Below are 16,863 nucleotides of genomic sequence, written 5' to 3'. Positions count from 1 at the left end.
TTTCATGTTACTATGTCCTCTTTTGCGACTTTCCTATTCAAGTCTTTACTTTTTAATGATTTGTCTTTTTCTTAATGATTTGTCTTTTTCTTAATGATTTGTAGGAATTCCTTATGTAATTTGGATGCAAGTTCTTTGTTATATGTGTTGTGAATATCTTCTCTCAGTTTGTAGAGAATATCTTTTCCCAGTCTCTTAATGGTGTCATTGGAAGACATGTTCTTAATTTTAATGAAGTCCAGTTTATGGCTTTTTTTCTTTTGTGGTTACTGCTTTTTGTTGAAACCATTACCTTCTCCAAGCTCATGAAGATGCTACTCTAGGTTTTCAACTAGGTTTTACCTTTCACATTTATGTCTGATTTATCTCAGTTTTTGTTTATCCTGTGAATTGTTGGGGGCCAAGATTCATTTTTCTCCCACATAGCTGGTTAACCCGGTACCAGTTATTGAAAACATCATCATTTCTCCTACCTAGGCCTTTTAACATGTCTTGGAACTCACCACTTTCTTTTTATTTTTGTAGCTTGTTGGGCTTTTTTAATTCCATACCTAGTTGATAACAGTAGCTATTTAGATTACTTTCAGCTGATCTTCATGTCCATTCTCTTAACTTCAGTCTGTTATATACACAGGTGCTAGAATAATGTTCCTCTAATGTTATTTTTAGTTTTTGTTCTTTGTTGAAGAAATAAAAGTGATTCTGCATTTCTTATCATATGAAAAATCAACTCTCCAGACTAGTTTTCAAAGTTTTATTTCCCTTATTCTTTCTTCCCCAAATTTTACCAATCCCAAACTCTGTTCCTGCCAGTATAATTTTTTCACCACCCCTAAAGTCAAATTGTTCATTTCTGTGCCTTTGTACAAACCTTCCCTTCTTCTTTGGAGGTCTCTTTCTGGTACTTCCTCATAAAACCATTCTGAGAAGCTTTTAGAATCAGCATTGTTGATTTAATGTGTTTCTCTCTTATATCCTATCAATTAGACAGACACACACAATACTTGTTTCTGCTGTTACACAGTAAACTTGCTTTTTAGTCATTTTTTAAATGCTGATTTTTTTGTTAGTGTGTAAGCTGTTTGAGAGCAGGAACTATATGTTTTCCTTACAGTTTATACAGAGAACCATAGAATTCTCTTTACGGTGTTCCCTCATAGATGTTTAATTAAAATTGACTAATTATGTAATTGACAAGGTTTACATAATGTATTTTCATTTTAGCAACTGTATTTTGATAAAAATAAGAATTGCTATTATCTCTTCATAAACATTAACAAATGATTATAAAATCAGATGATTTTTCCCCTCGTATTTGATAGTCATATGTAACTATATGTTTAACTATTGTTGCTGTGTTATAGCCTAAGTGAAACTGACTTTTCTCTTTTGTCCTCTTTGTGTCTATGTGACTGTAGCACTGATGCAGGTGACAGCCCTGTTGGCACCACCACTGCAACGAACCTGGAACAGCCTCAGGTTATCCCCTCTCAAGGTGATCTTCTAGGGGATCTTTTAAACCTTGACCTCGGGCCACCAGTCAATGTGCCACAGGTGTCTTCCATGCAGATGGGAGCAGTGGATCTCCTAGGAGGAGGACTAGATAGTCTGGTAAGCATCTTTCTTCCTTTGTTCTTTTGGTTATTTTTAGTTCTTGATATGCTAGAGAGTTTTAAATTATTCAGCTTTTTAGAACTAGACCTTTCCTTGATGAGCAGTAATATCCTTTGATAAAGGACAGGATTCTTTGTCTTTAGTAAGACAAAATTATAATTAATACTGTTCATCATCAGTAATGGGGTATGTCTGCAAGTGTATGGGATTATTTTATTGTCCTGCCTCTAAATAGAACTTTTGACATTTAACCATCCTATTGTTCAGCAATTTTAATGTTTAGTATCTTTTCCAGAGTTTATTATTGTTCCTACCTCTTAACTCTGGATAGCCCACGTAAATTCTCCATTTGATCTGAACAGCATTAAAGTGACCTCACACAAATCATCCTATTTTGAGGCTTTTAAACCTTTTACTTTTTAATATTTTATTTACTTATGCCCTGTCTAATTCTCAAAGGTTTTGAGGCAGCCATTTGAGCCATTTTTTTTTTTAATAAAATGTGTCATTATTACAGTTGGGAAGCACAGCTCGACTGGTTCTTTATTCCCCTTCCTCCCCACCTACTCCACCCTATCATACTTCCAATTTAATTAGCTTCCAGGATTCTAATACTAAAAGGCTCCAAAGATCAGAATATCTGTGAACATAAATGGGAACCAAATTTTTTTGTTGCTGTACAAGATAAATGAGAATTTTAAGGGTGACTATCAATCTATGGAGAGAAGGCTAGAAAATAACAAATCTATCACATGACTGCCTACATAGTATGTACTTAACTGTGGTGGAATTAGAGAGGCTTTTCTAGCTAGACATTTGCAAATGAGATTTTTGTCAACTTGGTGACTATAAAAATGCCCAATTTATTTACCAATATCATTGGAGGACTGACATCTTAGATACGAAAATTTATGTTCCCAGAGATGACGGACACAAAACAGCTGCACTCTCTGCTGCATATACTGGCATCTTCTCTTTTTCTTTATGAGCAGTTTTATGTCTGGGTTTTACACTAGCCAGTATAAAACCAGTAGAGATCCATTTGCTTTTTGGCTGGCAGAGAGTCTAAGGAAATAGGGTTATAGTCATATCTCTGTGGGTTGTGCATTTTACTAATGGAAAATCACTGCTTCTAGAATTTACACATTGACCAAGCTGTGGACTTCAGCTTATATTGACACAAATGAGCACTTCTGTTGTCTTTCTTAGGAATATAAGCAAGTACTTTTTATATTCATATCTTTAGTGAATGAGACTGACTGATTATATAAGCAGCATAGCTTCCTCATATGATCATTCTACTTATATTTCTGTATAGCCTCCTTATAGACTGAGGAGACTGACAAATATTTAAATATTCATGGAGACTCCTAAGAATCCCTTGTAAAATTAAAATAACTCTTCCTTTTCTGTTCACGTATCAACCAACCACAAGTTAAATATTGCATCCTCCTCAAGTTTACTGCTTTCCCTGGTGGGGAAAGCTACTACATTGTGGACTCATTGAACCTAAGAATGACAAACAAAGTTTGAGGGATAGAGGGGAGAAAGAGGCCCTGAATTTTAATGTTGCCAGACCCAGGATCCTACTTGCCCCGCTTTAAACATAGAAGGAAAGAGACATGTTATTTTCATTTGACTTTGTATTAGCTCATGCCAACTCCAAAACCAATGGGTTTTGTCATCATGTTTTACGTAGCTATTCAGTCATCTGAATTAGAATTCGTGCAAGTATTACATCAGATGGAAAAGCTGTTAGAACTTGCTTGGATTGTAGTAGCCAAAGCTGCACACAGGCCTATTTCCTTTTTTATATATAAGGGATATTCTTTTGGGGATGAGAAAGTTAAGTTGTTTTTCCAATTGGATTTCTAAATATGCAACCTTTGCTAGATAGGCCCAGTTATGTTTTTATGTAACTCTAAATTTTAGCTTTTCCTGACTTTGGGATTTAAAATGGTATCCTTGGTATTATGGCTCCAGAAAGTGTTTACAGTGCAGTTTTCTTCAGCTTATTCTGAGATTGAAAGATATCCCAGAAATCAAGATGAGAAGAAATTAAAGCCCTTATTTTTGCTTTGGATCCTTATGTGGTTAAATATATATTCACTCACAGAATCAAGATTCCTTTTTCGAGAACATCACAAGGAAGACCTAAATTTGGCTATGTGGAAGAAGATGAGTTTCTAAGGCAGCAGTGGACTTTAAAAATACTTTTATTATTCTTATGCAAATTATCTAAAGAGAAAATTAATCCTCAAAGACATTTTTTTGAAGGCATCCTTGCCTTACAGAGTGCTTCTCAAAATAAATTATATACCTGTGAATCTCCTAAAGATTTTGTACAAGAGAGGGTTTGTTTTGTTTTGTTTTGTTTGTGGAAACTGATTCTCACTGTGTTTTGTACGCTCATCTTAAAATCCTGGGCTCAAGCAGTCCTCCTGCCTCAGTCTCCCAAAGTGCTGGGATTATAGATGTGAGCCACCACACTGAGCCTAAGAGAGATGACTTAGTTGGTCTGGGGTGAGACCGAGAGTCTGCATTTCTAACAAGGTGACGCTGAAGCTGCTGGTCCATGGGCCACATTTTGCATAGTAAGGACATAGAATGTCTTGTGACCCCCACTGTGAACCACTTCAGTTTAGTGTTTGAACTGTAGCTGCCTGGATTCTCAGATACCTTTTTCTTTTGACTTCAGTAGTAAACAGACTCCTGGAAAGAGGGCTTCTCCTCTACCTTAAATTAATTGAGAGGGCAAGAAACTTGTTAAATTATTTTGTTAAAGGGCTCTTTCTTTTGCCTTCTAGGGAGAATAGCTTAGCTAGGAGTGGTTGAATTCAACCCAAGCCCCTATTTAAAATATGACCAGGGTTAGAATTGTGTGGTGGTTTGGGAAACAGCATTTAAGTTAGCTCAGTGATCATTTCAGGAAGGCTATCAACCAGGCCACTAGACTATTGGTACTTTATCATGGGTTTCTAACGGAACCTTACCCATAGAGATCAGTGGTGTACTGCTGACAAAGTATTGCCTGGTTCCTAGTAACTGTATGGTTCTCAACTCTATCTGCAAAATTGGTCCCACATTAGTACCAGTTTTTAAAAAAATACTCTTTCTCTAGCCATTGAAACCACAAAGAAAAAAAAATGCTATCAATACTGGAGTCCAAGAGTAATTAAACAACACTTCTGGGAGGCAGGACCTAGACATTGCTATTTTTAAAAAGTTATCTGGGTTATTTTAATTTTGCAGTCAGGGTTGAGAACATTGAGCCAAATGAAATTCCAAATGGAGTTAGGTAGAGATGCTAAAAGCTGATCTCTAAGCCAAGACAGTGACTGCCACAAAAGAATCATATTTGCAAGATCCTCTTTGGCACTTCCTGCAAAAAACAGGTATCTCTGACTTTACCTTCATTTTTTTCCTCTTGAATATTTTTCTGCTATGATTTTTTGTTAGGTTATCCACCATGTCATGCTTACTTGATGTTATCCATGCTTACTTGATGTAATTGGAGACTGAAAATTGAGGGCATTTTATATTTTGGATTGTTCAACCATTTTATGTTCTATCTTAAAACTTGATATTCATGAGAAGATTTTTTGTTGTTGTTGTCTTTGAAATAGAGGCTCGCTCTGTCACCCAGGCTAGAGTGCAGTGGCACGATCTCAGCTCACTGCAACCTCCACCTCCCTGGTTCAAGCAATTCCTCTGCCTCAGCCTCCCGAGTAGCTGGGATTACAGGTGAACACCACCATACCTGGCTAATTTTTTTGTATTTTTAGTAGAGACGGGGTTTCACCGTGTTTGCCAGACTGGTCTCGAACTCTGGACCTCAGGCAATCTGCCGGTCTTGGCCTCTCAAAGTGCTGGGACTACAGGCTTGAGCCACTGTGCCCAGCCGAGAAGATATTTTTATTCCTCCTTTTTCATAGCCTAGTGATCCTCCCTTAGATCTTGTTCTATTTCATCTTCTTTAACTGTCACACTTATGAAATTTGGCCAGGGTTAAGATTTAGTGAGTTGTGACCTTTTCCTATTAGGTTGGAACAAAAGTAATCGTGGTTTTTACCATCAAGAGTAATTACTTTTGCTCTAACCTCATAGAACTGTCGTAGTCAGGAAATACTTTTCAATTTATTATTTATTTATTATTACTAATCAATAATAGTGACTCTCAACATTTGTGATTCTTTAAAGAGGAGTAGGGTGGGACCATTGCTGTGATATAAAGAAAACATACATACTATGGCTCCCAGGTGATTGATTCTTGTATGCTTTTTTAAAGAAAGCAGTCATTTGAAAATCATTGATTTAGGCAGAGATGTTAAAATGGAATGCCTCTTCATCACAAGACTTGGATAAAAATGGATTTCTTACCTATTCTTTTTAGTTTCCTTACTGGAACATCCTTATTTTTCTTGCATTTTAACATACTCTCTTTTGCTTGTACTCCACAGATAGTTTCTTCTCTCTGTCAGTACAAACTGAACTATCACTTTGATGTGAAGTAAATTCAAGTAATGTCGTTTATGTAGTTGATCTGCCCTACATATAGAGCATGACAGTTTGCTAGTTAGGTATAGGCTTGCCAAGTAGTTATTTGGGCTTTTTTGTTTCTTTTGGAACCCATATATATGCAGTTTTTTTTGTTTTTTTTTTTTAATGACTCTGGCACTTAATCTAAGAAACTGCTTGTTCTGAGTAGTGTGATTTTTTTCTCACTGTGCAAATCCTTCTGGTTTGGTGTCGTGTGGGAGGTGACCTGATGCCCATGATATAACTCCTGCATATGTGTTATGCGCTCATGAGTCTGACATCTGCGAGGATCACTGAAGTAATAATCGAATCTCGATTATTTTTTTGCCTTTACTTCTAGTCTGTCAGCAGAAGCCTTGGCTAATTACAGCCTTTATTCATGCAAGGTGCTGTGCATCATTCCTTTACATAAACAGTGCTATTGTGTATCAAAAATGGAAAGGAAGAATTATACAGAGTGCCCTTTCTCTGTGCTGATGAAGGATTTCGTACTGGAGAAATGTGCTGTGTGCCCAGCTTGAGTGGTGTGGAATAGAGGAGAAACCGCCTTTTCCTGACCCGCAGTCCATGTTTTTCCCACTGTTTCTTACAGGTTTTTACATTTCAGATATCTTAGGTCATAAGCTATTTATTAATAGTTTTGAGGCTTTGGCCAGGCACAGTGGCTCACGCCTGTAATCCTAGGTAATCCTAGCACTTTGGGAGGCCGAGGCAGGCAGATCACAAGGTCAGGAGATCGAGACCATCCTGGCTAACATGGTGAAACCCCATCTCTACTAAAAATAAAAAATAAAAATAAAGTAATATAAAAATTAGCCGGGCATGATGGCATGTGCCTATAGTCCCAGTTACTCGGGAGGCTGAGGCAGGAGAATCACTTGAACCCTGGAGGCAGAGGTTGCCATGAGCCAAGATCACGCCACTGCACTCTAACCTGGGCAACAGAGCGAGACTCCGTCTCAAAAAAAATTAATAGTTTTGAGGTTTTTTTAAGCTAGTTTTGCATCTTTATTTTTCTTCCTTTTTTTTTTTCTTTTTTTTTTAAAGATGGGGTTTCACCATGATGGCCAGACTGGTCTTGAACTCCTGACCTCAGGTGATCTACCTACCTCGGCCTCCAAAGTGCTAGAATTACAGGTGTGAGCCACCGCGCCTGGCCCTATTTTTCTTCCTTTGGAGGAGCTTTGCAGTAATTTAAAAGCTTTGTTTTTAGAGTTTGTGTTATGTAGAAAGTTCTTTGTAAGTTATTGCCCATTACATTTCTCAGTGTGGCTTCCATAACCACTATCTTTGTATCAATGCATAGTCAAGGCTGGCCTTGAGCAGTTTTGAGAATAATTACTGATTTCTGAGTGCTAGTCCCTGTGCTAGAACTTTTATAATTTCCAATCCTCAGAACAACTCAAGACAATAATTGGCATTGGGCCCTATTTTACAGAAAACTGAAGGTCACACAACACAGTAAGTTGCAGAAGTTGGGATTTGAACCCAGGACTTCTTTAAAACTTCAAAGTTTATACACTGTATACTGTCCTGTGATTTTCTAGTTTGTTATTGTCACCTTCTAGAACAGAATGCAGTTTCACCTAACCGGTCCTTCTCAAACTGGAAAACCCAGTCTCTGGGGTACACAGCAGAGTGCAGGATGCTTTTGAAGCTGCAGAATAAATATGGCTCCTTGTCTTGCAGTATTAGTCTTACTTGATGGTAAATAATACTAACACAGCATAAACACTGGTGTGTTACAACTTAGAATATAAAATTGCATGACTTTAAGATAAAACATACAGCTTGCTTGCCCTGAGCCTCTTGATGGTTTACATCCCAGGTCCCGGAGTGTATGAGTTTGGGCTAATGTGTCACATGAAAGTTTGAGAAGGACTACAGAAGTGTGTTCATTCATAAAAAAAAAAGAGACTGAATAATGAATAAGTTTATGCAAATTTCCTGCAGCAAAAGGAACAGATTGTTCATCCTATCCTTATTTACTTAAAGACAGAGTTACTGCAACCTTAAGGCCCTGAGCTCAGGTAATCCTCCCACCTTGGCCTCCCAAAGCGTTAGGATTTACAGGCATGAGACACTATGCCTGGCTGTTTTATTTTCTTTTAAGTAAAACCACAAAAATCTCCTTTTCCCATCTCTTCACCAGTGAGCTGTGATAAAGCAGTAGTGCCTTCAGGGCAGTTAAATGATGTGCAGGCATGGTTCTGCTGAAAATTTACTGTCAAAACCACTCAAATAATGCATTTCCTCCCTAGAATGAGTTTTGTCCTGGCCAGGAGATGTTTGTTTATTTTTTTTGAGACAAGGTCTCGCTTTGTCACCCAAGCTACCGTGCAGTGGTGTGATCAGAGCTCACTGCAACCTCAAACTCCTGAGCTCAAGTGATCCTCCGACCCCAGCCTCCCAAGTAGCTGGGCCTACCGGCACATGCTGCATGCATATGGCTAATGGGTGTTCATCTTTTTTCCTTGGTTGGTTCTATTCATATGTGTTGGCAACGTTGATGCAGGTATTGTGCTCTAGGCCAGTTGGTAAACAGTTTTGTCAGGCTTTTGTCCTTTTGGTTATAATTTTCTCTAATAAAATGACCTAAAATTGTCTCCCAGGAAATACTGCCAGTAGCCCTAGTTATATATTTATGATTCATTCATTCAATAAATAAATATTTTAAGTGCTTAATATTTACTATGTCAGGCTCTATTCTGTATACTAGGCATATAGAATGGCCCTTGCAAGCTTATATTTGGGTAGGGGACACAAATGATAAGTATGTATGTAGTAAGGTAGCAAATGCTGTGAAAGAAAGTGAGGCAGAATGCAGAGGTTCTTCTGTTAATTTTTACTGTATTCAACATTGAGTTCTGTCTGACCTAAGAGACCTATCGTGGCCACTCTAAGGACTTTTTGTCTTACATCAAGAGGTGATCCATTACGTTCCCCTACTCTTCCTCTGGTAGAAGCCTTCCCCCCGCACCCCAAGTTACGGAGTCTTCTGATGATTTTTGTATGATCTCAATGCATTTATACTATTCCTTATCAAGTCTGCTCTTAGCCATCAGTTTATTAGCTTTTTCATGGTTACACAGTCTTTCTACCAATTTTATTATATTTTATGATGCTTTTTTGAATGAATAGCCATTTTTTTTTTTTTTTTTTTTTTTTTGGAGACAGAGTCTCACTCTGTCACTCAGGCTAGAATGCAGTGGCACGATCACGGCTTACTGCAGCGTTGACCTCCATGGGCCCAGGTGATCCTCCCACCGCAGTCTCCAAACTAGCTGGGACTACAGGCGTGCATCACTACACCCAGCTAATTTTTGTATTTTTTGTAGTCATGGTTTGGCCGTGTTGTTCAGCCTGGACTTGAGCTCCTGGGCTCAGGCAATCCACCTGCCTCAGCTTCCCAAAGGGCTGGGATTACAAGTGTGTGCCACTATGCCCAGCCTTGAATAGCTTTTTGAAGATCAAATTAAAATTTTCAGTCTAGTAGCTGAAAACCATACTTTAACCTACAAGATACTGTGTCCCATCTGAAATTTAAACTCTGATAGAAAGACACACACTGATATTTTTGACACCAATGGGATTTTGACATGGCGAAACCATGACTCTACAAAAATATAAGTTTTATTGTTTGTGATGGGAATCGTTGTATACTATTTTTGCACCATTTTTTTGGCTCCTGAATAACAGAACTCTTGGTAAGCTATATGACTTGGAGCATTCCTTAGATTCTCTTCAATTCCATAAGTTCTAGAAAACATTAAATAAAAGAGACACTAGCTCTAAACAGGAGCATAGAAATGTCTGAGCTTAAGATCTACACCTGCAGTTAAGAGAATGTCTTCAGATACCTCCATAGTTTTAGAAGCAAATAGATGTACTTTGGACTGTCCAGACATCCAGATCAGTCATTGTGATAATTTGTGGGATTGTTTTTTCCTAGTCCACTCAATGGTTATCTCAGATGATATTGCTTTAGAAAATTAAAAAATTCCTTTTTAAATTTTCTTTTGTGGGGTCAGGAAGATTCGTTTCCTTATATAACTTCATTCTTGAGTTCTTTCTCTGTATTTCTGCTGTTGTAGCATATTGCCATTGGATGAGTGCATTTCCTTTCATTATCTATAGCTGAACTGAGCCTTTATGCAGACTCTGCTCTGAGACTTTTGGCTCTGCTTGTCTCTGCAGAGCTCATGTAACGATGCTGAAATCTTTTTAGCCCCTAAGTTACAATAAGTCACCATAAAATCCCTGTTTTCTGTTCGGCTACTGAACATTATTGTGCAGTACACATTATTGTGTAGTTTAACATGAACCAAGCTCGACTCAGCATTACTCCAGACATGGTAAAGTGACCACTCTTTGACGGTAGACAAATGTTCGTGTTATTCTCAGTGACATTTAATGACTACAACAATTATGGGGGACTACTGTGATTGGACACTGGGGAGTTACACCACTGGCAAAAAATTTGGTTTTAGGTATCAGTTACAGACTTTTGAACATTCTGTTCAATTTTCAGTATTTGAAATACTCTTTGCCTGAAGTTGGCATCTTTCCCCCTTCTTCCTGTATCTGATTTAGTTGAACTATAATTGACATCATTTTCTTTGTGGAATGACAGCCTCAGTAAGGCAATCCTGGGAACAACTGGGAGTGGACACCTCCAAGAGACACAGTATCTAGACACTTAAGATCAGGATCAAAGCATGTTACAAGTTCTAATTTGATTGATTTCATACCCTACCTGATAAGTATAGACTTAGAGTATATACAGACAGATGAACTTGACTCCCAATAAACTCAGACTAGGTGCAGCGATTCACACCTGTAATCCCAGCACTTTGTGAGGCTGAGGTAGGAGGATCACTGGAGCCTAGGTGTTAGAGACCAGCCTGAACAAGAAAGTGAATTTTTTTCTGATATACAGCAACTTTATTGTGTAGTTGTTCAACTTTCTAGCTTTCTTTTTTTCTTCAGGAATATCTGCTTCATCCTGTTTGTCACTTGTAAATAAGAGAGGCCGCTCACTGGGTAATTCGTTTCCATTCCTGCTAACATCTCCCTATTAGTCACTCACACCCATCATCGTGCTGTCACCTTGCCATGGTTTCAGAGAGGAGGATAATCTCCCTTAGAATCTTTTTCAGAAGTTGCTGAATAGTGTGGGTAAGCTGTAGACTTCCTAGTTAGAGAACATATACAGTACTGAAATTGTCCTTTCCCTTTGCTTTCTGAACATAGCACAATTAGGTGAACCTTTGTATCCCTGGCTGTGTCTCTGATATCCTTTGGGCCCTGTCTGTGTCAGGTCGGAGTTCTTGTTTATAGCTGAGTTATATCTGATATACCTAACATAAACAAAGGAGTGTCAAGATTACTTTTCAGTTTCTTCGTGGTTTTGAATAAAATTGACAAGCAGCATTGCAGGACAGTACTTTTAGATCTTTTCCAGCCAAGATAATATTTATGTACCATTCAAAGGTAAAAAGAATGAAATCTAAGAAAATAAGGGCTATGAATGTGCTTTCTTTCCTTTGGTCTAAACAGTACCCGTGAATCCCTTTTCTCAATGCCTTTTATTGAATTTAGCAAAACTACGGTTTCCTTTCCAATGTGTTTTTCTTTCTTGCTGTTCTGTGCCAACCAGGTCCATAAAGAATTCTATCTCTTTCAATCTTGGATTATAAGCCTAGCCAGAAGTGGGGAGAATAGTTGCGGGAAGAGGGGATAAGCCCATCAGAAAGTTGAAAACCACCCCAGGATATCAGGACAAATGAAACATTTTTTGTAGAATCCTTTCCATGGGTTTTCCCCTCTGCTCAAATTCTGACTTCCTTTTTATTCAGAAGTTCCAAAGTCATTTCTGAGCAGATGAAATCTTCGTCTAACTTGAAATAATTAATTCTGTAATGGCAGTGTTTTCAACTTTGGCTGTACAGTAGAATCAACTGGGGAAGATTTTCAAAATTCTGATGTCCAGGCTACACCTCAGAACAATTAAATTACCATCTCTGGGAGCGAGTACTTCCAAAATCCTACTCTCTGCAACCCCCACACACAGATGGTTGATTCCATTGTGTATCCAAGGTTGAAACCATACTTACTGAAACATAATTGATGTAGTTATTAGTATTCTTAGAAAGTTTGGATACTAGTCTTAGAAATCTCCAGGTTTTTATGAAGGGGAAATTAAAAATTAAAGACTGCCTCTGCAAACTTATTTTGTATGAGTATTTTTTTAAACACCTATCAACCCTGTGTTCCAGTCTAATTGGCCTTTTCATTCTTCTATGCTTTCTCTGCCTTTGCTCATGCTGTTTGAGAAATGCCCTTCCCCCATTTTTGCTTTTTATAATCCCTCCCGTTATAATCCCACACTAACACCCCTTTGAAGCTTCACTTCATTCCTTCAGCCAGAGAGAGGTTCTTCCCTTCAGAACTTTCCTTTTTGCTTTAGTATATTCTGTATGGTTTTGCATTCATGTTTTATTTCTCCTGCTAGTTTGCAAAGCCTCATTCTTATCTATGTAGTCCTCTCATTGCCTAGCATCTTTATGTTCCTTGTAATGCTTTGCATCCAGTAAATGTTAGGTAAGCGTTTTGTTTGAATAAAAGGAACTTCAGATGTCATGCTGGAGTTGTGTGCCGTTATAGAACTAGGGAGAAAGCAGATGTGTAATATCTTTTCTATTTCCTCCCACGCTTTTCCAGTTATTCAAATTCTTGGTTTTGGGATGGCCTTTTTATTTGCTTAAGTATGTGGTTTTCATCCCCTGTGCAACCATTAAGTAGTCTTCAGGAATCAGATTCTGGAAATATTAGCTCTGGTTTGGAGTGCTCTGTAGTTTACTGCAAAGCATGCTTGCTAATGCCAGCTATGAAGCACCTACCAGGGTTATTATTTTCTGTCATGATTTAAACAGAACTTTGTTGTAGTCCTCACTATTTTTTAATATTTAAGATTAATTTTTAGATTTTTGAGAACGCCATTTTATATACCTACTCTCTGTTCATTGAGAAGATAAATCCTCTTTCCCTAATCCTAAAGATACAAAATAATTTTGGTTTTTAACATAGCTACAGCTCAATGATCTACAAGGGTTCTACCACTAAATGACAATAAAGCAGAATGTATCTAGAGCAGACAATGCATTTGATGATTCATGGAGGTTTTTTTGATGCGCAGTGAGAACTACAGAGGAAACAAATGTGGAACTGTAGCAAAAAAGTAGATTTTGCTTTTTAAACAGCTCCACTAGTTGTGTTTATGTGTGTTTTTACATTGCCTGTATGCCACCTGTTTTCAGCTTGAGTTCCTTAATGTTTTTGTCATGGAAGACCAACTTCGGGGTCAATTATGTCTATCAGAATCCTGAGAAAAAAAGCAAGACTAAGACCATGTGGAGTTATTTTCTTGTCAGCTAAGTAATTCAGTTAGTCTAATTCTCTAATGCTTAGCAGCCTTTTAAAATGATCTACTCCAAATAAATCATACTTCTCCTTAGTAGAATTGACTGTGAAAGAGATTTGAAGCATTGTGTGCTTCCCCACTTCCTACTTAGTCCAGATAATTCCTTTTTTAAAAACATTCCAAACTCTAAAAATCACTTCTGTTCCACCTATAATTTTTGCAGCTTGAAATTGCAGCTCAGTACTAGTTTGGTTCTTACCTTTTCAGTGGGGCAGCAGGTTTTGTAAATTAAAGCACATTAATTGTTTTGTTTTTTGGCTTTTCCTTTTCCAACACCTTCCTGCCCCCACCGCCCTCCACCATAAGTTTCCTTTTAAAGAAAAAATAAAGCATATTGGAAACATTACTGCTTGAGGATAGAGCTGCTTAGAATATGCAAACTCTCTAAATCTTGTTTGGGTTTGTGCCTGTGTACCCCAGTGGAAAGACTGGATCTGAAACATCCCTGAGATATTCCAGCTCCAGCTTCTTTCCAACTTTTGTCCAAACCGATACGCCATCACTACCACCACTTAGTTCCCCCAATACATATTTCTTTGTAATATAGAATTTCTTTAGGCTTTGGGAGACAAGTTGAATGGCATGTATTTCCAGCAACTTGGTAGAGCAATTTACAGATTCTATATGGGCATCTAGTATTTAGCTAAATGAACTCTACCTCTCTCTCCTCTCTCTCCTTTCTCTCTTTCAGCTTGGCAGTGACCTTGGCGGGGGCATTGGAGGAAGTCCGGCAGTAAGTGCCATCCGTTTTTTTCACCATGGGAAACGCTGCCCCCTGTTTGATGCCTTTCCTATGTACACATTATCAGACCAGCCACTGCTGCTGCACTGCACACCAAAACCTCTATAACAGTATATGAGGAGTAGAAAGTAGTTTAGGGTTACTTGGAATTGCTGGGGTCATGCACCATGTGGTGTAGAGACACCTTTAGGGATTAATGTTCCAGTGCCTATGGAGATCTTTGTCTTTTTGATATTAAAGAGCTAAAGGAAATGGACCCTTCCATCTTGACTGAAGAATGCTTATTCCCTCATGTCACCTAGAAAGAACTTGAGAGGGTCAGCTGGACTCAGAGTGAGACTGTCCTCATAAATGAGATAGTTAGAGGGGTAAGAATATCCTTCTCCCCCAGGAGAGCTTCCTACTAGATATTTATGCCTAAATGGGAAAGGAAGTAAGACTTTGCTGAACCCAGGTGGAAATCAAACTGCCGTTTAAGCTGGATACTTCTCCCTCTTTCTATAGAAACAAACTCCTCCTTTCTTAGGGTACCTGTAGGCCTTTTGCACAGAATCGTGGAAGCTAAAATTGGAAACAAACACAAAATCTTGGATCACTGTGTTCCTGTATCTTACGGAGTACTCTCTTGATAAAGCTTCTAAAGAATGTGTGTGTCTTACCAATGATGAAAAATAACTGTCATGATTAAAAAGATGAAGAATATACTAATTTGACTTCTAAGAATATTATAATTATGGCATTTTCTTACCGATTTATCAGACTTCTAAGATACATAGCAATATTTTAAGGACTGTTAATCTGTTCGTCCCAATCTCCCCTCTTCTCCCTTTTTTTCCTGCAGGTAGGACAATCCTTTATCCCATCATCGGTGCCTGCAACCTTTGCTCCTTCACCTACACCTGCTGTCGTCAGCAGTGGACTGAATGACCTGTTTGAACTCTCTACAGGGATAGGCATGGCACCCGGTGGATATGTGGCTCCTAAGGCTGTAAGTAAAGAGTTAACATAGCAATACTTTCTTAATGTATTTAGTATTGAAGTATTTAATAGGATCCAAATTGTTTCACTTCCAACATTTGTGTTACTTCTACTGATAATAAATCAAAGGTCTGAGCCCTTGTTCTGGAGGACTTAAGAGGAAGATGAAAGGTGCCTTCAAACTTAGCAGTAGGAAGCACCATTAGCATCCTTGTTAAACATTTTTATCATTAGACTTAAAATTTGAAATATTATTTGAGTTTTGTTCACATGTTTAGAAATATTGTCTAGTTTGTTAACATTGAAGTCAATCTAGTGAAAATCTAATGGTATATAGTACACCAGCAGGAGAAAAAAATACAGAGAAGTCATTTCTCCTATTCCCTTTTTCCCATTGGTATTACATATGGATTCTAGAATGCCATTGCTCAGATTTGGTTTTCATGGATTTTTGTGTACCTTTTTAGAGTTTCGATTTAGGTTTGTGTCATTGGGGCTCTTCTTGCCTTAACCTTATTTTATGTCACTCACATTGAAATTCAAGAGGGGAGACTCCCTGTTAAGGAAGCTCATTTGAGCCCTTGGGAAAACCACCATCCAGGCTAGGCCAGGCTTTTTATAGTCTTGCCTTTCTGAGGACCAGTTTGGCTGGTCGCTTCCTGAATTCTCTGCTTACTCATGTGACTCCTTATGAGGGATCCCTGCTATAGAGATATAGACCAGTTGTCCATTCCAGGAGTCATAACTGTGATAACTGAGTGTGTACAGTTACTACATTGCATAGCAAAACTGAAAATATTCAAAACGGAGCCATAGCGTTCTGGCACAACTCAGTAGCTTTGTTGTAAGGTTTACTTACATATTGGATGTTATCTTCAGACTTTTAATTATTAGTTATATAATGCACTCATTTACTAACAAAAAAGTAATGTTTACAAATGACCAGTATAAATAATATAAAAATGTAAGTTGGAAAATTGTCTCCCCCTGCCCCTATTTCCCATGTATAGCCAGTTAACTTTCTTGTATGTCATGTCCTTTCAAAAGAAAAAGATCATGCATATACCTATATGTTTGCATCCTTTGAACATTCTGTGTCAATAGGATAAACTATTTTGCACCTTGGATTTTCTCTACCACATTCTTTTGAATGGGTGTATCTACCGAATTGATATACTGTAATTTAGTTAATCATTCCTCTGTTGATGAACATTTAGGTTTTTGCCTGGTCCTCCCCACCATCTGCCACTCTTTTAGTGTGACTGAGTATATTATCATGATTATTCACCACTCACAGATCCTTTGGTATTCTGTCTTAGCTAGTCAGAACAGCTCATGACTTTCCTGATTTTTAAAACTTTTTAATCTTTTTTTTTTTTATTAGTATAGGCCAGATGTATCACAGGTTCCAGGGCCAAGGTGTGTGTTATGAATTATTTAGATAGATAAAGAGAATAGCCATTCAGATTATATGAGCAATATCTGAGTATTACTGTTTACCACAAAC

The 16,863-nt window shown here is 37.9% G+C and overlaps 1 protein-coding gene across 4 annotated transcripts in view; it reads left to right on the top strand.

The window, feature by feature from the left end:
- Positions 1 to 16,863, top strand: part of AP2B1 (adaptor related protein complex 2 subunit beta 1) — a 132,261-nt gene that overhangs the window by 68,428 nt on the left and 46,970 nt on the right. For 3 of the 4 annotated variants that reach the window (XM_064378463.1, XM_064378464.1, XM_064378466.1), the window contains exons 14-16: positions 1,419 to 1,611; positions 14,328 to 14,369; positions 15,220 to 15,366. In XM_064378463.1, coding sequence (XP_064234533.1) covers positions 1,419 to 1,611; positions 14,328 to 14,369; positions 15,220 to 15,366 — 382 coding nt within the window. The remainder of the gene's footprint in view (positions 1 to 1,418; positions 1,612 to 14,327; positions 14,370 to 15,219; positions 15,367 to 16,863) is intronic. The other variant, XM_064378465.1, reaches the window with a different exon arrangement.

The sequence above is a fragment of the Aotus nancymaae genome, unplaced genomic scaffold, assembly GCF_030222135.1.
Source record: "Aotus nancymaae isolate 86718 unplaced genomic scaffold, 86718_ANA_hifiasm-v0.15.2.pri h1tg000018l, whole genome shotgun sequence".
Taxonomy (NCBI): Eukaryota; Metazoa; Chordata; class Mammalia; order Primates; family Aotidae; genus Aotus; species Aotus nancymaae.
This window is presented reverse-complemented; position numbering and strand designations above follow the sequence as displayed.